This window comes from Adelges cooleyi, unplaced genomic scaffold (genome assembly GCF_023614345.1).
Source record: "Adelges cooleyi isolate 19-005CV unplaced genomic scaffold, UGA_ACOO_1.1 ACOO_flye_CR_arks_rails_tigmint_CR_PRNA_651, whole genome shotgun sequence".
In the NCBI taxonomy this organism is placed as follows: Eukaryota; Metazoa; Arthropoda; class Insecta; order Hemiptera; family Adelgidae; genus Adelges; species Adelges cooleyi.
This window is the reverse complement of record NW_026096352.1, coordinates 8,543,124-8,567,532: the sequence shown is the minus strand read 5'-3', so window position 1 is coordinate 8,567,532 and position 24,409 is coordinate 8,543,124. Positions and strand designations below refer to the sequence as shown.

Genomic DNA, 24,409 nt, shown 5'->3' with positions numbered 1-24,409 from the left:
TAAGTACCTAGAGTTTTATAATATTTCTGCAAGTGGTTATGGAACCATGTATGTACATCATACTAAATTATTTAACAACATACAATTTCCAAATCAATATTTTTCAATTAATAAGGTTTTTTGTCTCTCCTGGAAAATTTTAAAATTTGGGCATGTGCCCTTTCTGTATTGAACGATTCAAATATTAAGTTAAGTTGATTTCGACCTGACCCGATAGCAATCTAGTAAATTATTTATCAGTATACTGTTTTAATACCGATGGTTATAATTAATATTTATTTATATATTATAATTATTATAATCAACTTTTATTACTTTTTTTTACCGAACAATGGTTTTCGAGATTTACGAATTTTCGGATTACGGTCAAAACAAAACCAAAATTATACTCAAATTAATTGGTCTTGGACACACTTAATCAATTATTTTTCGCCTGTTTTTTGCTACGCATCTACGGTTAGCTTAAATAATAGGCAAACAAATAGCACACGTTATTCTTATCATTAGTCATAAACTTAGGTATAAAATTATTATTATTGTCTTCCGCGCTTAAAGTCCTAAAACTTCGAAGTATAGATAATAGAATAAGTATTATTGTCGCAAACAAAAACGTTTAACAAGACTTGTTAAACGTTGAAGACTGAAATTGGAAAAAACCTTATTAAACCTTAAAAACCTTGTTCAACCCAATTTACGTTATTAAATATCATCATCATCATGTAGCTTAACGGGCCATGAAGGCCCAACGCTGCCATCATGAGATGGTTTCTTGACGAATTCGCTTCCGGGACGGGTCGTCAATCCGTCGCCGGAGAGGGGGATGGCGGTTCCTTTTTACCGGACGATTGCTCGCCCAGCAAACGGAGCGCCTGTGACCGAGTGTCGAACCGGCGACAGTGAGCGCTAACACACTGCCGCCTTACCCTACTTGGCCACTCCTCCTCTATTATTAAATATGTAATTGGATAACTAATGAAAAAATTGATGGTTATTTAAACGGAAATAAATGCTTTATTTGGTAAAAAAAAATTGTATATTATTATTATTATTATTATCATCTTAAACAAAAAAAAAAAAAAGATTATTTTTACAATAAAATCATTTAGATTTTAGTAAACTTTGCTCCAATACATTTTTTTCTTATTTATTAACAACTATAAGATCCTTTCTTCTACTCCCTCGCTACTACTTCTTAAGAAAAAAGAGCTGCATATTTTTCCTCGATTTCGTTAACCAGCACAATAGATTTTAACTTGACTTCGTTTATACCTTTTATGGGTAGCTTTTTTACTGTTTTAGCCAAACTTTTAAAAAAGAGATCAACCTCGTCATCTTCTTTTCCTACGTTTAAAATGTGTTCATTTAGCTCTTTAATTTTTTCTATATTTTTACTTCTTTCGTCTGTTTTTTTGGCCAATAAAACAGATAAATTATCCGTCTTGGAGCGCACAACTGAACCTCCTGATATGTCCTCGTTTGAGATGGCTGATTCTTCATTAATGTCTAGATTATCCTTATTATCCTCATTATTATCATTACACATGTTAGACGTAGAACTAAAAAAATTATAAAATTAATTCTAGCGATTGGTCTAGTGCAGAAACAAAAAAAAAAGTCTACCTTCGCTCGTATTCAACGGTGTTCAAAAAAGAAACACGATCTGCCGAAGCCCGTTTTTTTCTGGATGGTTTTCCTGTTCTTAGTTTACGCTTGGTCCTGTTATGTGTATCTTTGATATTTTTCCACTTTTTTTTGCAATCGTCAACTAAAAAAAAAAAATTTTTCATCTCCCTTTTTGAGAATAATAAATCATGGATATGTTTTTAGCTTACCTCCCTCCCACCCCCTGCCCTTTCTTTTCCTCCCCTTCTTACCTCCCATCCAACTCGCGGGAACCCGAAAAGTGACTTTGGAATGAAACCTCAGTCTAAAAAATATATTCATGTAAAAAAATTGTTTTTCATTATATTTTTAACATAAAATGACCGATAATAAAACAATTTTTTTTTGTATTTAACAATGACACCCCATAGGAGTAAAGAAGTAATACAAATACAATATTTTTATGATATAAATATACAATTTTTATATTAAACAACGAATCGAAATTATTATATACAAATTACATTGACTTAGAACGTTGTGCACTCCGGACTATAGATAGTATGTCATTTTTTCTATTCAGGACAATCTATATTGTCTCTTAATAACTTACAAATAAATAATGTAAAAATATTTGTTTAGCCTAACATCTACGAAGAGTTGTCTATTATTATCAATAAGCGTTTGAACACGAAAAGCTGTGCATTTCTTATTAATAAAAATAGTTACGTACTCCGCTACCCCTAGAGCAATACCTAGTTTTTAATTTCTAACCATTCGATAAACATTAAAATTATTTAAACTAAGTTCATGATCAGAGATAGTATTACATAACCAAGTGTCTGTTGGCGCAAAGAAATCATAATTATTTAAAATAGGAATATCACAACTTAAAGTACTTATCTAACTTAGTCCGCAAGCCTATCAGTAGACTAGGGTGTAGTTTTAAACGAATTTTTTATCAATTCTTTTTTTATTGACTTAACTTAAAACCCGTGACCACCGCCTAGACTGTAGCCTGCAAACCTAGGATATTTTCGATTTATCAGAGCGAGCGAATCAATCGAGTGCCCCACATCCGGTGACCTGCCGTTCGAGTGAGTACAAACTCTGCACACTGATAAGAAACTGGTCTGATAAAAATTCGTTTGAACTACTCCAGGCTCCGGACACTTCTGTGATATCACGGAATCAATCCGCAATATTTTCGGAGGACAAAATTTGATATTATCGATATTTATATAATATGTATATATGAAAAATATTTTCCCTCCGAGAATTTGGCCGACTGATTTTGCGGGTGGCATAATATGCTACCCACAGATATATATAATAAAATAGCGATAAGAATTGAAGCCGACGGTCCGCCATTCTGGTGGGATTTATGTGTGTTATCAATGCATATAATATATATCTGTATATATTATTATATCAATAATATATTTATATATATATATATACACTATTATAAATATATTATTAATAATCGTTTCTTTACTCTCGACGTGTTATGTATAATATTATGTTCTATGATGATGTGTGGGTAGGCAATTGTGTCATGTTTTTGTTATTCTTTTCTTGTAGGTATATATATTAACGTGTTAGTTAATCTATACTTACTAGGCTTGCCTATTTTTGAAGCAATTTTTTTCCAGATATGATCTTTGTAGATGATGTCCTTATATTTTGCATCAGAGACATCATAAAGGACAGGATATGTCCTTACTTCCTCTATCAACATCTCCTCTTGTTCTGGCAAAAATTTTGTCATGTCGCCGGCGACTGTCGCGATACACTGCTGTGTAGACGGTGTAGTGTCGTGGGTCGCGGCGACAAATAAGCCGCCGAGCGCTACAGTCGCGCCCAAGAGACCAGTCATTAGGGAACGCAAGTAAGTCGGTCAGATCACGGATCACGACAGTCGCAGCGACCGGTCGGCGGTCGCGGCGACGTCGTGTCGCACCTTGGATACCGTACACAGTTTGTCACTGACAACCTCCTACAGAAACCAATAACCACAGGCATATTGACTATACTTTACCATATTTGAAAGTTGTTTTTAATTAAAACTATTATTTCATAGACTACCTACATTTCTGTTAAATAAATCAATACCGGCCTGTAAGCATAATTTTTCTACTAACACATATAATATTATATCAGAGAAAGGTGTACTTCAAAATAAGTAAAAGTTGATTCGATAACAAAAATAACATGGCTATGAATAATATATACACTTTAACGTTCACTGCGGATGACGCCAATTGTCGTTATTAAACATAGTTCCCATATTATGCGGATGACGTCAATAGGCGTCATTGACACCTTATTTTCAATATTTTACAATAACTAAGTCGGCGCCAAGTTTAAATAAATCGTTTTCCATCAGCGTTATCAACAAAATATGTCAATTAATACATACGTACATTCGTAAGTCGATATTCCTGTTTTTAGACCATACTCAGTATGGTCACGACAGTTGAACAGTCGAGACCACTATCGCCCTGAAGTCAAAATTTAAAAAAGGCGAATCCGTTTCAAGGTATTGCCAGGGTGTTATAATATAGAGAATAGGAGAGACAAAAGAGATGTGTCTTATATTTCATCAGAATTTCAAAATCATATGGTCCTTACTAAAAACAGAAACGGCAAGGAACAAATGAAACCTGAGTCTATTGCAAATTATAACCGTTTATTAAAATTAAGCTTACTAATAATAGTGTAATAAATTAAGTTTTTTTGCTATAACATTTTTGTATTTTAATTAAAAACAAAAGAATTGTTTCATATTATGTCATTGAATTTGTTTCATTGTTAAAAAATAATAAATATGATCTAGATAGTTAAATAATAAATTTAAATGCATTAATTTAGTATAATATTTTTTTAGTCATGACGCCGTTCAGCGTTCAACAGCATCTGACTAAATATTTGTGTGAGGATTACTCAAATAATAATTGGCGTTAATAAAAAAAAAGCCTCATTTTCTTCGGCACATGTGAACATATTAATATACACAAATATGATCTGAAGTAGACGTGTGAATGTATGATAACGATTATGGCCGTTATGATTATAAAAAATGTCCAAAGGATTTAAAACACAGCCTGATGAGTAGATTACTACTGGTTGAATTTAAAATAAGCACAAGAGAATACTGTTTACCCGAAATGTGTGTAATTCATATATTTTGTTGACACTGTTGCACTCGGTTTGAAATGAATAAGCCGCAAGGGCTGTGCAGAACAATACCATGTCTTATTAACCATATCATATTGTCTACAGACTACATGTATACACAGCTGTCATAATGATAATAGCTGTGTAGCCGTAGGCCGTATAGTACGAGTATATTAACATATTGTTTTTGTTATTAAGTATTATAACACATTATATATGTTAGTCAAAAGTAAACTAAATAATAAACCATGAAAAAATTCTCTGGAATTTTGATTCCCAAGAGGCAAGAAAACATATTTATAAGCAAATTATCTTTCATAATTTATAGTGTTCTAAAATACAAATTATATCACAAAAAATAAAAACCAAGTTTTCAGTTCTTAAAATATAAAATTTCTATAACAACATTATTTTCAAAATACTAAAAAAAATAAAAGAAACACAAATGTTTTTTATTTATCTGTATGGTAATTTTTCCAGATATCATTTAAAACAGAAACTAGTCAGTTTTGTTACTACCTACTCGTGTATGCAATGACATATTTTTATTTTATAAGCGGTGCCTAGCAAGTAAGCATGTAATATGCATGTGCGAACTGCGTTTTCTAGTATGGCTTGGAAATTAGTTAGCAACAAAATCTTTGATACTATTATGGAAACAATAAAACTATTTGTTTTGAAATACATAAACAAAATGTTTTGCGAATTGCAGCAATGTTATGTAAACAGTAAACACAGGTCAGTTGGAATCGAATTGTCAATTGGATTGTGAGAGTTTAGGTTTTGAACTATATTAGGGTCTATAATAATACACATTGTGCTGTATTTTTTGTGCACTGTACCTACTTTTACTGTATGGTCTGCTACGTTTAGGTATTTTCAAGTTCCAGACTAATGATTTTGTCATTTTGTAATATAAAAACCCCGATAATAATGTTACAGAGAATGGAGTTCTAGATTTAGCTATTACTACGAGTCATTAGGCTAATAATTGCTGCAATCGTCGACTAATCGATTGTTGCTGGAATCTTTTAAAAAAATTTCTTTTAACGGAATCCTTCGAACAAAGTAAAAATACTGGTTGCTCAACGCACTTTAAATGATTTTGACCAAAAACAGCAAAATGAAAAAAGCAACATACTATGCTTGGTTTTTGACCAAAACACATTTTCCATACAATATGTAAATTAATTAAATCTAGATGCCAAAAATTATAACCAAAATTAAGGACGTGAAATACTCATTGCCTTTAATAACATCTTCAAATGGAACTAGAATTAAAATAAATATGTATACCTAGGTACTATATGAGCTTTTGTAATTTGACCCTTTAATAATAAAATTATTGTTACAAACCTACTAGGCGTATGTACCTATGTTTATAAAATTGATTTAAGACAATAAATGTATAATTCCTTAGATAAAACAAAAAGTTATAATTTATTATTCTAAATAATCCGAATTTGATAAAATCCGCAGTTATTCCCCTCACTAATCCCTACAGTCGTTTTTAGGGTTTTTCGGCATTCATTAAGAAGTGTCACGATAAAATTTTCAATTCTTTAACAAAGCCACCTTGAAGACAATCAAATTATACTCAATGTCTAAACTCTTCTTAATTATACTGAAAATAATGCTAAGTATGGAAAGCAGCTATTTGGCTCATTTTTTAAACATTTGTTAGTTTTGTGTGGTCAATTTGACAATTTTTAGATTTGGATAGTAAAGTAAATGAAATAGGTAAATACAATTTTGTTTTGTCAGGTTACAGAAGATATTGTTGTTAAAGTAATGTGTTTGTACTTAGTATTAGTGAACTTTGTTGTAGTAACGAAGACAGCAAATTTTTAAGCATTTTACAGATGTTTTTAAACTACATTCATTCCCTTTGGACAGTTGTTTCATGAGTGTTGTAATAATACATTTTACCTAACATACATATACTAGAACATTACAGATACCAAATCAAATATCTCCTGTAAATGTTGTCACGGGTATCAATAATATACTGTACTACCCACTAAACGTCGACAGTTCTAGTGACAAGAAATTTGATCTTAATTTGTTATCATCATACAACATATAATACATAAACATCTCTATTTATTCAGTAATGTTTTTTTGTATCACGTAGTTAAAATTAAATAAAAAATGATTAAATAACTTAAAATATTTCATACATAAATTAGTAAATTATAATATAAGCTAATACAACGGAATCATAATAACACTAAACTCAAGTGTTAAATCTTGCTATAACTAACAAAGAGACAAAAAAAATAGGGTTTTATAAATAAAGCCTTGAAATTAAAAGAAGATTTTACTGATTATATTTTAATAAAAAATAATTATATAATATACACAAATTGTAATTTATTAAATTGGAATAATGCATTAAAAGTTTTTAATTTATGTTTAGAAAAAATCGCATGGTACTCATAAAAAACAATGTATTGTATGAACAAGTTCATCTAAGGCGTAGTCTTCAGTCAAAGTAAGTTTGTTTAATGGTAATACCAATGATTTAAGCATTTTTCTCTTTGATGGGTCCAATTTTGAAATAACAAGTCCAATTTGTTGAGCGATGGAGCTAGACACTTCAGTTTTAATCATTCTATATATGTACAAAAAAAAAAAAAAAATGTAAATAATAAATTACTTAACCTAAAAATATGTTGGTTTTCAGTTGTTTAATACACAAGCGGTAATTCTAAAATTGCAAGGTTTTAATAATTTTAGTATTAATGCAAATACATTTTTCAACGTGAAATATAATATAAATGTGTGTAATTTAATGGACAGAGATGTGTAATATATTATACATTGTTCACAACTAAGATTTAATAATCAATATAAAAGATAATTTATCCTTTAGCCTTATAATGATAACCATTACCTTTCTTTGACTGTGTTTTCAGAAAAACTTGCTACTCTTTCACACAATGATACTACATGTGATATAAGTCTGTCAGCAGACATTTTATTCAATTTTTCACTTAGTTTTAGATATTCTAGGATGGTCAAACTATCTTGTAAAGTCGTTGGTACAACACCGTCTACTTTAGAACCATCAATTAACCAACTTAATAAATGTCTTAACTTAGATTTACCATCTGAAATTTTAACAAACATTAATTGTATACAAATTATTACCGTTATTGGCCGAGTAGAAATTAATTTATATCTAGTACCTTTTTGGAGTAAATAATAAGAGAGTAAATGGCCAACAAGAATGTTATGAGCTTCTTGCCATTGTTCAGCTTTTAGGTAACAAGTTGCTGCTTCATAGTATCTAAAATTATAATAAACATAAAATAAACTCATCAACAAAATTTAATAAACAACCTCAAAGTGCACTAAATAATAAATAAAATATTAAAATAAATCTTACAAAAATAATTTTCTAAGCTTATACGTATTTCGGCGTCAATGTTACCACCAACAGCCCATACAACAGACTAAAACTGATTACAGGCAAACACCTCCCTTTATGCATATACAGCGACGTCATACCGGGAATTATCATTGTGAAAATGTGTTTTTACGAATTTTAATAAAATATTTTATAATAGACTCAAGTCCCCGTTTAACAAATTGTTCCCATTTTTCAACATTCCTACTGATAATGGTAACATGGCTGCCAAAATATGTATACGCTATTAAGAATTATTTTTGTGGTTAAGGGTTTATTTAAATATTAAATCATTATATAATATATGACCACAAGTGTTGCTAGAGTTTTTTCTAAATGATAAATGCTAAGCGTACCTTTTTTGCGACTTGGCCAGAATGGCTTTTGCATTATAAATGACTGCTTCTTTGACATGCAGTTTTACTACTACAAATTCCTCTTTAACATTAAGTTCAACTGTTTCTTCAACATTACTACCAATTATTTCTTCTATAAGGTTTCCTCTCCTAAAACGAAAATATTTCTTTTCATCAACGTTGTTCTCATGATAATGTATTTACATGAATTCTTACAGTTCATTGTCCTTAATATGCATAAGAACAAATACAGCCCAATGCCACAAACCATGTGATGAAAGTTGTGAAGCAAAGTTCATATGCAGCTGATTGGCATAAGGTTCTGACATTTGTGTATAACCTAGTGATTGTAATGTGTTAAATAGCAGCCAACTAAAATTGTAATCTAATGGATCACGCGTATGAGTGAGAGGATTCACAATTTTGTACACATCATAGGCTGAATTAGTATACAGTTTCATCAAGTGATAACAAACATCATACGTAGCAAATGGGTCATTGATTATTTCTGACTCTGCAATATTGTTTCTGAATGGTTTACAAGCATAAGCATCATCGCCTTCAAACGCATTTTGGTAGGCGTCCAATGCTTCTCCTATAGTACCAGAAGGAGGCTTTATATACCTGTAAAAAAGGAATAGTAAATACATATAAATCAAAACAGTCAGTATGTAAACAAGGGTTTAAGCAGCCCAAATAGGGCCTTGGCTATATAATCTCTCAGAAAAAAGATTTTCTGAAAAATTTGCTATCCAAGAGTCAATCATCAAATAAATTTAAAAATAATAATAATATTAATAAATAAAAAAAAACATACCATAAATGTAATGCAAAGGCTCGTATCCAATCCATATTTTCACATATGTTTATTATTCCTTGATTAGAATCAAATAATGGCTGTCCTGACACTATAGTATACAATTTAAGGTGGTCAATATCAATTAACAAGTCAGCTTTACTTTCATACCATTGCCAGAGCTGTCGTTCAATACAACATCTGACAGAATTTTCACTGCCCAATTGGGCCAGTAGCAAGGCCAAATTACATTCATCTAAAAATAATTAAAATAATTGTTTTAGCTCGTATGAGATCAGTTTATTTTAACGATGGACATACTATTCGATATTGCCAAGTCACAAGCTTCCATGATTTTATGTGCTGAAACTAATTTTAAAATTCTCTGAGATACACTGTCTCCGGCGTTTTTAAAATTAATTTTTTTTTCTAATAGAGTTTCCAGCCAATCAGATATGGCTTGACGCCTTGCCATATTGTATATATGCTCTTGTGGACAGTCTTTAGTGTACAGATTTTCTGGGTCACCCCATAATGATTTGATCAATTCCCAAACATGGGAATAGCGGTCTTCTTCTGGCAATTCCGAAAATTGAGCTAACAAACAACAATGTGAGTGTAGACCATCGACTCCAGATTTAGGATAAAAAAAAGGTATGTCAACACCATCAGTATTAAAATTACTATGCTCCATACAAATTTGTAAGTGCTCTGTCAAAAGTTCCTGGAATTTTAAAACAATAAAATCATATATTTTTAATGTAATAAGCAAATATTTGATTGATAAATTAAATATTTTTAACTAACCACAAATGTTTCTGTTTGAGCAGGGGTCACAATTTTAACTTTCTGAATTACAGTAGGAGAGTAGTCATCATTGCTACGACCTGATAAATCTGTAGCTACATAACTAATATCTAATCCTTTTGTAGGTAAAAATCCTCTCTTGGACTTTGTATTGAGAGTGACAAACGTTAAATTATTTGACCAAGGTACTTTAAACGATAAAGTATTCAGTAAAGCCAACTTAGTAGATTTTTTAGTATGTTTTAAATTTAATTCAAATGGCATTCGTATGCTTGCATCATATTTTAGGCTATGCCGCTGGGCTTGTAGCTGTTAATAAAATTCAAATGATAATTGATGAAGTATTAATACAATATTTAATAATTTTACGCAATAAGTAAATTCATATAATAAAAACTATTTTTTAATTTTTTAACCTAACTAAAAAAATTAATATAAATCCAAGATACAGGATTTTATGAGTAAATATATCTTACTGGGGCAATTAAAACAGGATTTAAAGCTTGAGAAGACTGAATAGTTTTTCTTTCTAAAAATCAGTAAAATATATATATTACATAAAATTACTTAAAATTATCTGATCTTTACTAAAATAAGGGATATAGTAAAAATTACTTTGTTTTGTGATGAAAAATGTTGGTGAGGCATGATTATCTGTCGATGTCAATACAGACTTAGTTCGAGAACCGTCTTTCTTGTTTGGACTGACTATAAAATCTGGAATAGTCTCTAAAATTTTTTCCAATTTTTCAAATTTATCTTTTGCACCTATTTAATTTTTATATTACAGGAACAAAATTGTACATTTATTTTTAGGAATGATTTACATAAATTGTTATTGACAAATTCCTTACCATAACCGTCTTCGTCTTGATCCATTGGTTCAATTTCATTATAAAAAATATCATCAAATGAAGCCTTCATGCACTGTATTTTATGAGCTTGTAAATTCATATTTTGAGAAAGTTGAGCCGTTACATTAATACTGTTTTCCTTATTGTTATCTGTAATTTTAATTTCTTTTACTAATACTATTTAAAAAAGGTGGGTAAGAGTGTTAATTTGTTTGCGATAATTAATACAATTCTTCAGTTCACCTACCACACCAACTATAACCATAAACGTAACTATTATTTTTTGTGCAAAAATAGATATTTGGAAAACGCTGCCCACGTACCAGTTTTAATCCAATATTTAAGTTAAGGGGTGAGGCAAACATGGATATGTTTTAGCTTCCCCCTCCTATCCTTTCCTTACCTTGGTGTTTTTTTGGTTGAAATTTGTCAACTAAATAATGCCACTATAATAAATACAATAAATAAAATACTGCATACCATAAAAACGTGTAACATGGGGATCTTCATTCAATGCTAATGAATCAACATGCATACTTTGATTGCTTGGCATCATCAAATATTGAGTTGTAGTCTGAGTTCGATCTAGACCAGCTGTAAGGTCTAACAATGGTTTATTAGCCTGTTGACAAAAAACAGTTTTTTAAATAATTTAATTATTCTACCAACATTTAATTTTTGTCTTAATTGAAGAAACAATTAAAATTCATACTTACAGTTTGCTTAGGACTTCCATTCTCTGCAATTGGTTTTGAAACCTTAGGTTTAATTGGAACTGATTTTGGCTGTATTTTGTTAGGATCGACATTGGTTACTTCTTCATTTTCATCTTCTTCATCAGAATCGATCAGTGCATACTTTGAAAAATGATCAACACTAAATACCCACGAACCAGTATCTGAACGATAATCAACAAAATGAGCGCCCATTTTTCCACTAGCTCTTTGAAGTTTGGCAACAAAATTAGTAGCTGAAATTCGATCAGGGCATGTTATTGGTTGTTTTGTAGTTTTATCGTTAGGCCAAACTCGATCCAGTGTTACAGTAGCTTTCCTGTTGAGGCCTACACCTAAAGGAGGCTTGTTTTCATCATCTTGATAAATAATGACTTCCCGATGTCTAATATGAACTAAAAAAATAATAATAATACAATCATTGTTTCAGAATAATATTTATACATTAATAGTGAAATATAAGATTAATTATAAATACCTATTGAATCCAAATCAAGTCCGGCAACGTTGAAGCGATCAGGAAAAAATACATTTCCATAGTCATAGCGGCCAATAGTAAAACCATCAACAAAACATGCTCCGTTTTCATCAACTAAATCAGCCAACTCATTCATAGGAGGAATTGTATAATATCCAATACGTCTCAATTTAATTCCAGTACGGTGATCAGTTTCAGGAGTATTTGGATCAATACTTGGTTCTTGGCTGTTTGTTCCTAGTTCTGTAAAAAGAGTCAACAAAAAAAATGTTTGTATAAATGTATTTCTTCATCCTGACCTAGGGATTAAAAATTATATACCAATATTTTGGAAAACATCATTAGTCTCAGTTCCTTTGGAGGTATTTATATTAGTTTGTTTATTACTGTGTAATTCAGCTATAGTATTATTTTCATCATTAATTGACAAGTCGACTTTTTGTGTATTATCTGAAGAAGTTCCTTGTTTAGCAGAGAAATAGTTTTCTAACCTACAATCACACATGGTAATAAAATAATTTTAAGATAAACTAAACAAATTTATATTTATGTAAAATTATATTTACTTTGCTAATGGTTTAGTATGCATAATTATGCTGTTGCCAGATTTTAATCTACTGTTATCACTATCTTTCTTTAAATTGAGTTTTTTATAATTTGTTCTTGGCGAAGAGACAATAATTGACCTATCACTTATTTTTTCTTGACTGTTCAGTGTGGGAGGCGACTCCTCCAGGCCATCAAATAAAGATTTACGATTAAACTGTGGGAAGTTCCTGCGTACTTGTGGTATGCTTTTAGGTGTTGGTATTGGTGACACTTTATAACTGCTAAATTTGTCAAGCGATACATTTTGTGATCTGACAACAGAAGACTCATCACCCTTTGTTACATCCTGTAATTAAAAAATATAGGTTATATAGAGTTCATTACTAGATAATATATTAAAACTGAATTTAAAAAATGTAACTAAATTATATTATATTTGTATTATTAAGTTACTAATTCATAACATTAAATCATGTATAATTCATAAATAATTTGAATTAAGTAATAATTTGGTTTTTAAAATGTAGATACCTTATAAAATCGTTTAAACAATGGTGAATCGCCATAAGGCATTGCTTTTAAAGTTTCTAGTTGCATTTGAAATTGATTGTTTTGCGAAGCTTGATTTGTTGTTAATTGTGGGTTATTAGTACTAAAAAAATAACAGATCATATTATTTTAATAAATTTAAAAAAAAATCCCTTTAAACTTACCCTCCAAAAAGGCCAATTCCACCAGGCTGCTGAGTATTGCCAAAAATTGATGTTCCACCTGTTCCAAAAGTACTAGTGTTTGTCGATCCAAAAAGTCCTGTGCCTTGTGTTCCCTGACCAAATATACCTCCCGGTTTTGCAGAGTTATTAAAAACTCCTAAAAAAAAGAAAAAGAAAGGAAGTATACAAAAATAACAACTATTTGTGTTCATGCACAAACCTGTTTGGACATTATTGGGTTGACTAAACAATGATGTAGTTGGTGCTTTATTAAATGTATTAGCACCAAACAAGCCGCCAGTAGCTGGTTGGGCAGTTGATGTAGCCCCAAATGCATTACCGAACGCTGGTGTAGTTATTTGAAAACCTGTATTAGCTGGCTTATTACCAAAAAGACTAGCACCAGTAGTTGATGTGTTTGTTCCAAAACCAAAACTAGTGGTAGTATTCGATCCAAGGCCAAAGGCTGGTTTGTTTTGGTTAAATAAATTGTTCTACAAGAACATAATGCGTATTATAATTACATTATATATAATACATATATGTTAAGTGTCACTGCTGCGCAAGCTAGAATATTGAATTTTATGTTTTGCGCAGCTGTGTTCTCACAAGGCTTAAAGTATAACTATTTTAAACTCTTTTATTGTTAATTTAATACCTGATTGGATTGTGCTCCAAATGCAGTTTGACCAAATCCTGTCGATGCTCCGAATGTAGTAGGAGCTGTAGTCCCAAATATGTTTGTTTGAGGAGCAGCCACTTTGGACAAAGTTTTGTTAGTACATTAAAGTTAGGTTAAAATATAATGCTTAAATAATACCTCCGAATGGCTTAGATGTTTGAGCTGTATTTGCTCCAAAAATACTTGGTTGAGCAGCATTCATACCAAATGATGATGTTGATGTTTGGGCACCAAAAGCTGGTGTTGTTTGTTGAGGTTTACCAAAAATACTATTTTGCGCACCAAAAACTGATGTGTTAGTATTCCCAAATGCTAAAATAGTTAATGATAATATTTAAATTATTGGGTTATTAATTCATTTAAATTTATAAAATATATAGCTCAATATTGTTCTTGATGAGTTAACATGGAAGCTGTGCAAAACAATACAGTCGGGAAAATAAATTTCTTTTAGGGATGACCCAGTGAGAACTAGATAAATATTTCTCTACAAAGCTCTTTTATAAATCATAAGCAGCCGAATCTTAAAAGTAATAGCACTATGGAAAAAAAATGCTATTACACTATTGAAAGGTGATAGAACAATATTAACTTGCAATTAAAAACAGTTTTAGGAAAAATACTTATAAATCATATGAATAATAGTTTTAAATGTTTAAGTTGAAAAAAAAATGTATAAAGAGTAGTGTTAGTGCGTAACTTTTAAAAATTAAATGGCAACATACATAATTTATTAGTTAATTAAAACCATAGCGACATCATGAAAATAATGACTAATTGATACCAGGTTTTATCATTTACCTAGTTGTGCCCTTATTGTATATATATTTAATTATTGAATGAAATTATTATATAAGAACAATGAATAAAATTATACTAATATCCATAGATTAAACATTTTTCTGAGTTACATATCTACTTTTTTAAGCCATAGATGTATATTTCCTACTAGGTAAACAGGTCATTAACTGATAGTTTATCGAACCCTTTTTGGTTTAATTTAAATATATGAATGTATACAATTATCTTTATGATGGATAATAATACAATTTTTTTTCATATAACACCTGTGTATTCCTACAGATTGGGCCACTCCGGCTGTCAAAATATACATTACTTGATTTTTTTTATACAAAATTGTAAAAAATGTGTAATGGGCTAAGCAAAATGTAGAAAAATAAAAATACAAAAAAATATGGTAAAATTAGTTATACATGATACTCTTAATAAAAGCAGATATTAATATTAAGTAAATTTATCATCACTTTCTCTTCATTGACATAAATTCTTATTCTTCCCTGCCTTATCTCAGCCAAATTATTTATCGCTAATTTTTATTTGTCACAATTGTTTTATCTACTGCACATACTACCATCATTTTATTATTCATCGCTATGTCTCAAATAGAAATTAAAAAATTATGGTTCAAGTTTTAAAATACCATTTTTAAGCTACATTACCTCCAAGAGCAGGAGTAGTTGTTGTTGCACCAAAAAGTGGTTTATTATCAGTAGATCCGAATAATCCAGTGCTAGTAGTAGCTGTAGAACCAAATAATGTCTTATTAGGTGGCCCAAATAATCCACCTCCTACTGCACCCTAATTAAAAAAAAAAAAAAAATAGAATACATGAGTGAACTAACTTTTAAGTTCATTCATTTACATTTTAACTTACCTGTTGTCCAACTTTTCGATTAGCACAATAGTCTTCAAATCTAAGTTCCTCAAATATTTTATTTTCATACTCTTTCATAACAGTAACAGATTGGTGTCTAGTGTTAATTGTTTGATTAACACCATTTTTGACCATTGTATCAGTACCAGTTACAGGATTAAATTTGATTGTAGTACCACCAGCAGATTGAGCACCAAATCCTGTCGCACCACCAAAAGCACCTAAAATATTTTATAGCTTTTATAAAATAATGCAATGAGAGATATTTATATAAATTGTACAAATCTAATAAATTTAATCAACTACAAATAATACATTTGTCAGTAGAATTTGACTCCACGGCTCAGGTTGTTAGCCTACATCTATTTAGAAATATATTTGTACATTTTGTACAAAATATTGATTATAATAGATAAAACTATTGAATTTTAAAATGAATATTGAATAAATTTACAAAATAATAATTTTTATTTTCTTTACTTAAGTTTCATAAATAATTTTGTTTTTAAAAAAATTGTAACTAAGAAACAAACTATGTTGACTATATGTATTAAATAATCAGTGCTCGAATTGGAAAAAATAAAAGTAGAGGGACTTTTTTACTTGAAACAAAAAAAGCGTACCCAGAATTTTTTTATAACCCTAAAAAACCACCACTTATAAAAATTAATAGGAATACACTACAATTTCTGATTAAATAGATAGGGTACTCAGTACCCCCCTCTCCCAATTTGAGCACTGGAAATAATAAAAATAACTACCAGCCGATGGTGCTCCAAATATTCCTGTTCCGGTTGTACTTGTTTGAGGCGTTCCAAAAATGTTACTAGTTGGCTGTGTAGTAGTTCCTCCAAAAGAGAACCCTGTAGCAACTGGTTTTGCCTGACCAAATGAAGCATTAGCATTTGATGAACCAAACAATCCACCACCAGGATTCCCCACCATTGATGCATTTTGTTGACCAAATAAGCCACCACTCGGTGCAGTAGATGCAGCTGGCGTTCCAAAAAGTGATGTACCTCCAGAACCAAAACCTGTAAAATTGTTGATTCAACACAATAACTACACACACACACACTAGTATAATATACAAACTACAATCAAAACTTACCTCCAAAAGTCGGTTGAGCTGTCGGTGTTTGGCCAAAAGCAGGCGCCCCTGGTGTAGATCCAAAAAGACCTGTACTTGGCTGAGTGGTTTGATTGAACAAAGACGTATTCGTCTGCCCAAAGACCGCTGGGCCTGCTGGTTTACCAAACGCTGACTGACCAAAGCCAGATGGGTTGCCAGCTCCCCCAGAAAAAGCTCCCGATCCCGAACCTTAAGAAGAAAAAAAAATTCACTCATGTTTTTATGGATATTAGTAGTGTAGTAGTTTATATAGTAGTGTATTTCATAATGAAGACAATGCTTGATAAGAACATTTATAATTTTGTATTTACATTACACGCCACCAACATGTTATAATTTGGATAAAATGAAAATGCAGTATTTATTTCACTTACCAAACATTATGTTTTTACAATATTATAATCTAATACGCCTCTTGTGAGTAAGATGTCATGTTATTATTATTGTCATCGAGCACCGAGAAGACGTTATTTTGTCACGTTTTGCACTAAGTAAAACAGAGAAACACTAAAAACTACGTTTTCTTTTTCCGCGGTTCGGTCATTTAGAGCTAGTTTCAGTGCGGTCGAATCGAAAAATTGACCGTATTCGAAACCTTGGAAGAAAAACAGTGGAGTCACGGTGCGGTGCGGGGCCTACAACGAGCCACCACTTTGGAGGTTAGGCATTTTATTTTCCCGCTCGATAATCATAATTTTTATCACGGTTAACGGTTATCACGTATTACTATTTACTTTTCTAACTGCGCTCCGTTCATGATTTCATCGCATATTACACATAGTATTTACTTTTCTAACTGCGCTCCGTTCATGATTTCATCGCATATTACATATAGTATTACCACAGAATAGACTAATTTAGTTTATTCTGTTCCCTGTGGTATTACTCCATGGTTCTTCGTGATAATATTCAAAGGACTTAGGATCCAAGATTTAAGAATCGTGAATAGTGTAAGGACCGAGGACGTTAAAAATTAAAAATAAACAGACGTGTCAAAGCCTCGTTTAATATTTTTAATAACGCAACATCTAAAATATGGTGTATTCCTTCAATTGTGTATGGAACGTCCATATGCGAATTGGCTAGGGCGACAAATATGCTAAAGCCGCTGGGGCATGGCGTGGCTACCTCGGGTGACACTTTGTACTTGAAAATAAGTCGCGTCTGTTGCTGATTAACTTGAGCACTAAATACTTAGAAAGTTACTTTTATCAGTAACTTGTGATTCAACTAGTTAGTTGGTCTACAAAGTAGTTCAATTAGTTTTGTAAGAAAAAACTAACTTCAGTATTGCTTTTAAAAATAGTTTTTCATAAATGTCAACAAAAAAACACATTAAGCTTCGACGCTGAGCTGAGAAAGTATTGTTTTTATAATAATTTGATTTCATAATTAGTTATGTATATATTATTTTGTGTCTGCACCCATGATATCTCCAAAGTCTAAAACCGCTGATCTGATTTCTTCATGTATCAAGTCTCTAGATCATATTATACCGTTCCTGAAATACTGAGATACTTTATTGGGAGGAATCATTTTTAAATAATTCTCTCTGTTGATTCGCTCTGTTTTCATTATATTGTTAAATTGAATTGAAATTTAAATATTTAATAAGTTTCAATTGCATAATTAATATTTTATATTGTTATTGTTTTATTGCAATAATAAACCTTACTTATACGTTTTAACTTATATATATATTTGATATTCTATAGATATGCATAAAAGTATTTATTCAAAAGTGATTTCAGCACTCAGTAATAATGATACCTGAAACCTGTAACCACTTCAACCCTACTATGTTCCGTTCTTCCTGTCCTGCCTTTTTTTTTATTTACGAAAAGGTATTATATTATATTGGTAAAAACAGGAAATGGTTAAGTAAATAGTAAAAAATAAACAGCATACAATTATTAAATTGGAAAACTTTTTAGCTGATTTATCGATGACATTTTCTGTGGAACAGATTATATTTCAAGGTTTGTGGAAATTGAAAGCAGAACACAAATATTGTGTTAAACATATAGCGAGACTGAGCACTTGATAGAAATAAAAGTATAAATTACATTTTATAGTAAAATATTAAAAACAAAAAAATATTTTAATTAAAATTAAAACAATTTTTTTAGTCATTTTCTAATTTTTGCTCATTAACTTTTATACAAATCAAATTACTTTATTGAATTAAATTTGAAAGTAACTTATGAAAAACTTGTTTGTTTTTTGTTATTGTATGTAATTAGTTAAGCAAATTACTATCTTGTCCAGCGTTATTTTTAATCCCAGGTGGGTGATCCCTGCGATTCTTAGCAGCGACCAATGCTATGTCTTTTATTATATATTTAACCTATACAACTAACCAGCAGCCAACCTGACACCTTTTTTATTTTAGTTAACTTAAAAGTTGGTTTACAACTCGTTAGATGATCTCTGGAATTAAGTATGGTGAATTCCTGTTTGTCCCTGTACCAGGATGATGGTCTAGCCTGTGATCGAGGCTAGTGCACAGAAGCAAGGGACTGTCGCCTTAGTTGACTCGACCACATAATCCCGTCCAGAGATAGTACTAAGATATTAAGTTATTAAGGTAATCCTGACTTCTCCAAATTATTTTTAAATATAAGATGTTATAAAAAGATATTAGTTACAATAATTGTCAGAAAAATTTAAATAACATATTTATTATTGAAATGCATTAAACATTTAAAGTGTTATTGTATAAAATAAAATGTGGTACATATTTATTATTTGTATTTCTTTATAAATAAAGTAATCCTTGAAGGAGAAGTTGTTATATATGCCCAATAGTATTTTTCTTTGTAACAATTCTCATATTACTATAAATTGATTGTAAAGAAGACCACGAATTAAATAGTAATCTCGGCTAATTACACCTTCTACCAGAACTTTTCCTGATGCATTCTGCAAAAATAAAAAACAATTTTTTTTTTATTATTTAGGTATACCATAAAAGACATCAAATATGTCATAATATGTTATGAAAATATATGTACTCAGTTAATAAAAAGCCTATATTATATATATATATATATATATATAAAAATAAAAAGCCTATATTATATATTTATTATTTATACATTGTTAAGTATTAAACAAGCCATGACGTAAAGCCACGCTTTATTTCATATTGAGGCAGGGACAGACTGGATAGGCCTCGATCTAGAGGGCATTTGTCCATCTGCCGTGCCCAGTTTGGACTTACAACAACTATAGTTACTAAAAGAAAAAAAAATAAGAAATATACTCACTCTACGAACACACACAGTACGATTACAACACCATAGAACACCCTCAGATAGTTCACAGGATATATTGTTCTTAGATAATATTTGTTTGAAATCTGATAATTTTAGATGATTGATGAATATTGTCTTATGAGATGTTATTTCCTTAAAAATAAAATCGGTTAATTTATATGAATTTTTAAAAATTATTTGTGTTAACGTAGTAGTAGAAAACACAATTCACTGGTGTTAATAAATAGAGTAAGTGCTATTAGTACATTATACTAATCGGTAAAAACACTTTAGCGTGTTCATACAAATGGATAATATTGATAGTTACAAGGGTCCAAGTCATTTTTAAAAAATATGCTTCATGCGATGTGTAAACGCAAAAACGTCTGTGAGCAAAATTTAAATTTTAAGTTTTTGATATAAACAACAATTTATACTATTCCTGCTAAACAAATAGGGTCTAAATGACAATATTAGTATTCATTGGTTTATAATATATACAATATTAGGTTTTATTCAGGTTGTTGATATTTGAAATGAAATAACCAAAAAATGTTTATTTCTCCTGAAAACTATGAAAAATGATGCTTAGACTCTTTTGTAACCATCAATATGTACATTATTAATACTTCTAAGAAAAAAAAATTGAGCTGGATTTTGAACTTACTGATTTTGGTAATGGTTCTAGTGTATAAAACCGATCATCCATTCTTAATGCTGAAAATCAAAAAATAAATTTATAGCATTATATTACAAATAAATTAAATGTAATTATTAAAAAAAATCAATAGCATTACGTTTATCAGGTTGATTTCCATCAATTTCCATAGCATTTTCATCTGTTACATCATCTTTTAGCTTTAATCTTGCATTAATAAATGCTAACTCCCCTCCATTCTGACCTTTTTTTAATTGAACAGTCGAAAGTAATTCATCGGTCAACCGTACCTAAAAGTGGTATTCATATTTTTTTAACTATTTTTCTATACATTTATATATGTATATAAAAAAAAATATTCATGCTTGTACTTGATAAATATGTGACTCTGTTGTGACATTTAAACATTGACCAACTTTAGGTGCAAAGACTTTGCTATCTGAAAAAACTTTAGTGAAATTCGAAACAGTCTTGGTGCTCAACGCAGAACCTCTTACTAATAACAATCGTCTTGGTCTTAGCGAAAGTATAATCTGTTTTAAAGATTCACCATCTGAACGGCCTTCGAAATCTATATGTACAATTTTTGAGGCTATGTGTATAATTTGTTCACAATCCACACACTTGGAGGGAAGATCCAATAGATCAACTTCTTCTTTGTCATTTGCAGTCTCATTCTGTCCATCTGGATTTGTACCATTTACACAACTCTTATCAAACTTTATGTAATCTTCATGTCTATAAACAAATATTATCATAAAAAAAAAATTAAATGTAGATCACAAAATATTAGCTAATGTTATACTTGATTATTTGGCCATAAGCATCAACTTTGCATTTTTCTTCATAATAAGGAAACATCAGAGCTACCTCTTTCTTCGTTGACTTTCTCATTTTTAATTTATCAGCATCTTCTAATAAATCAGATTTTTCTTGCAGTGGTACAAGTTCGTCTTCAGAATCAGAACTTTCTTGAATACTTTAAAAATAATAAAATAACTTGTAAATTTCTAATCTATTCCCAATAATTTATAAATATCATATTAAGGTTATTGTAAAGTTATATTGTACATAAATATTCTAAAAACAGATGGCTTTGGGGTCTATTCCTTTAATATAATGTATTATTCGCACATAATAAAACGAGTAATAATTAATATCATAGATAGTAATTAGACAACTTGGTAATATTGCAGTTAACGAATACTAATTTTTTAATTTTAACCAAACCTTGAATTATTAATGGATTTTTTTAAAAATTCTACAAAAATACTTACACTTTACCAATATCCATATTGACAACATTATGTTTCGCATAAAAATCTTCTAGTTCTCTACCTTCCAATGGTATTCGTTTCTTAATTCTCACTTTGATACTTCTATTGCCCCCAAAATCAATCAAATCACGAGCTAATGTGCCTGGAGCCGTTCTAAAGTATAATATATATCATTACATCACAAATTACAATTAAATATCCAACTATTTTTATACATTCATCGGTTTTAAGTACCTATGAGTAAGAATTATACTATTTATCGGATTAGATGCCCACTTGAGAAACACCTCTCGTGAAAATCCACTTTCTAGATCAGGGCTACTAGCCAGCACAATCTAAATTAAAAAATAAATACATTATATTCTTTAGTTAAAACGTCCCATATGATTAGCACTATACTTTAGGGTCTGATGTTTTATTCAAATCATTTATATTGTGACATAGTTTAACGTGTTTAAAAAAAAAAGGATTATTCCTCGCACCTTCAAAACTTTTCATTAATTTGTCACTCATCCATTCAATCTGAGAAATAAATATAATGATAATTTTTTTTATATAAAATACGTATCAATTTAATTAAAAATAATCTTTAATTAACATACTTGTGATTTTGCAAACTCTACGGTGTTATAGCTTACATTAGTTAAGAATACCAATGAATAAACGAAGAGACCGGATTCTTTATTGCGCCATAACTGATCTAACATGTGCATTAATTCTAAAACCCGTCCTGCAGTGTCTATAGCTATTAAAACGTTACCCTTATTTCGAAGTGTAGTCAGAATAGTAGCTAAATAAACATTATATATTAACATGCAGATAATTATTAAATATCAGAACAGATGGGTAATTCAATAATTTAAGTTATTTCTGAAAGACATACTCATGAGTGTTTCATCTCTAGATCTTCGCCTGGCCTGAGAGTAAGCGGCATTAAAACAATCCAAAATTAATAACGATGGACGAGTGAGTTTTTCTAAATCACTGCCATTTAAATGCCTTTCTTTTTTATGGTTAAAATCCACTGCATAAACAATATCTTCTTCCCCTACTTTTGATATTTTCCATATAGTTCCACCAACCATATTCCCAGCTGGTAAAGCCACTATACTCATCCCAATTCCTTTACCTGAAAAATTACAGCAATGAATTAATTATTATTTTAAAATGTACTAGGTATTTAAAATTTGTCATTCAAATTCATACCTTTTAATGTAATAACTTGGTTGTATTTAACTTGAACAACTTTATCAAAAGCTGCATCGACGTCATCCAAATTAAATAATTCAAAGTCCTCCACGTTGTACAAAGACTGGAAAAAATTAATTAAATTAAGCATCATGCTATTGATGAAACTAACATCGAGAAATAACATACTTGGTACAAGTCATACATAAACATCTGACCCATTTGATAAACAGGGATTGTGGCATAAACTGGACAATTAAGACCACATTTTCCAACAAGGTACGGGAGAGCGCCTAGATGAAATTGATCTGGATGAGATAACAAAACCGCATCTATTTGATGTATGTATCTGTCACAAAATGTAATATTTAGTTTATGGTTAATCAGTCTAGCATTTTTGAACTAAACCTTTTTAATTTGTTGATTACACCCATACTGAAACGTTCATCCCAACCACAATCTAAAAGGAACTTAAATTCGTCTATTTGTAATAGGTAACAAGGTGGAGATTCATCCATAGAACCCGATAATGTATAAAATTTAATAATGGACGTCATGTTTAAGTACAATGACAAATCTGAGATACCAAAATCGAATTTATTCTGCAAAAATATTTGTATTAAAAGAAGGGGCCTGTCGGACTTAAAAAATTATATTCAACAAACAGAAATAGTAGTAATACACCTACTGTACAATACAAATTATTACTAAATAGTCGTAGCTATAAGTTTATAATTAAATTTTAATAAAATGAACATTAACATTTCGTAATAATAATAATAATTAATAATTATCAGTCAACTGTCAACACTAAAAAGTAAATACTATTATTTAGACGGGAAGTTTCAAGTTTATCAATATGTGTCGAGATAATAACAACGAGAATATTTTGTGATAATAATTTAGTTTTAAAAAAGTGATAGCGGTAACTAGTAAGAAGATAAGACATAAAGAGTAATCATGTTATATATTTTTTATTTTTATTATAAATGATAAATCCTTCATAGGTATAATATTACAGCACAGGTATAAATGAAATATAAGTTATAATACTAAGCA

General features: G+C 30.1%; 3 protein-coding genes across 4 annotated transcripts; all 3 read right to left on the bottom strand.

The window, feature by feature from the left end:
• Positions 1-1,085: 1,085 nt before the first annotated feature.
• Positions 1,086-3,773, bottom strand: LOC126844559 (transcription factor Adf-1-like). Its single transcript, XM_050582845.1, has 4 exons — positions 3,695-3,773; positions 3,223-3,601; positions 1,621-1,765; positions 1,086-1,556 (listed from the first exon to the last, which is right to left on the bottom strand). Exons 2-4 carry the CDS (start codon positions 3,479-3,481, stop codon positions 1,193-1,195), a joined length of 768 nt encoding a protein of 255 aa, XP_050438802.1. The 5' UTR covers positions 3,482-3,601; positions 3,695-3,773; the 3' UTR covers positions 1,086-1,192.
• A 3,307-nt stretch (positions 3,774-7,080) lies between these two features.
• LOC126844465 (nuclear pore complex protein Nup98-Nup96-like) lies at positions 7,081-17,535 on the bottom strand. Of its 2 annotated transcripts, none has more exons than XM_050582679.1 (26): positions 17,345-17,535; positions 16,950-17,159; positions 16,600-16,872; positions 15,839-16,059; positions 15,624-15,762; positions 14,302-14,475; positions 14,140-14,240; positions 13,702-13,975; positions 13,482-13,638; positions 13,300-13,420; positions 12,786-13,114; positions 12,541-12,710; positions 12,220-12,462; positions 11,724-12,136; positions 11,488-11,629; positions 11,008-11,157; positions 10,769-10,882; positions 10,630-10,682; positions 10,154-10,462; positions 9,668-10,070; positions 9,368-9,602; positions 8,767-9,174; positions 8,551-8,700; positions 7,974-8,074; positions 7,679-7,895; positions 7,081-7,396 (listed from the first exon to the last, which is right to left on the bottom strand). In XM_050582679.1, the coding sequence occupies exons 1-26, from the start codon at positions 17,349-17,351 to the stop codon at positions 7,219-7,221; spliced, it is 5,292 nt and encodes a 1,763-aa protein (XP_050438636.1). In that variant the 5' UTR covers positions 17,352-17,535; the 3' UTR covers positions 7,081-7,218. The 2 variants fall into 2 exon arrangements, with proteins under 2 accessions (XP_050438636.1, XP_050438635.1); XM_050582678.1 differs by having other exon boundaries at positions 7,082-7,396; positions 10,769-10,921; positions 17,345-17,534.
• A 2,135-nt stretch (positions 17,536-19,670) lies between these two features.
• LOC126844328 (probable cleavage and polyadenylation specificity factor subunit 2) lies at positions 19,671-24,159 on the bottom strand. Its single transcript, XM_050582452.1, has 15 exons — positions 24,039-24,159; positions 23,759-23,952; positions 23,540-23,699; positions 23,369-23,474; positions 23,046-23,291; positions 22,765-22,952; positions 22,562-22,684; positions 22,397-22,497; positions 22,163-22,315; positions 21,691-21,864; positions 21,257-21,623; positions 21,025-21,175; positions 20,895-20,944; positions 20,240-20,380; positions 19,671-19,892 (listed from the first exon to the last, which is right to left on the bottom strand). Exons 2-15 carry the CDS (start codon positions 23,905-23,907, stop codon positions 19,800-19,802), a joined length of 2,202 nt encoding a protein of 733 aa, XP_050438409.1. The 5' UTR covers positions 23,908-23,952; positions 24,039-24,159; the 3' UTR covers positions 19,671-19,799.
• Between the last annotated feature and the right edge of the window lie 250 nt (positions 24,160-24,409).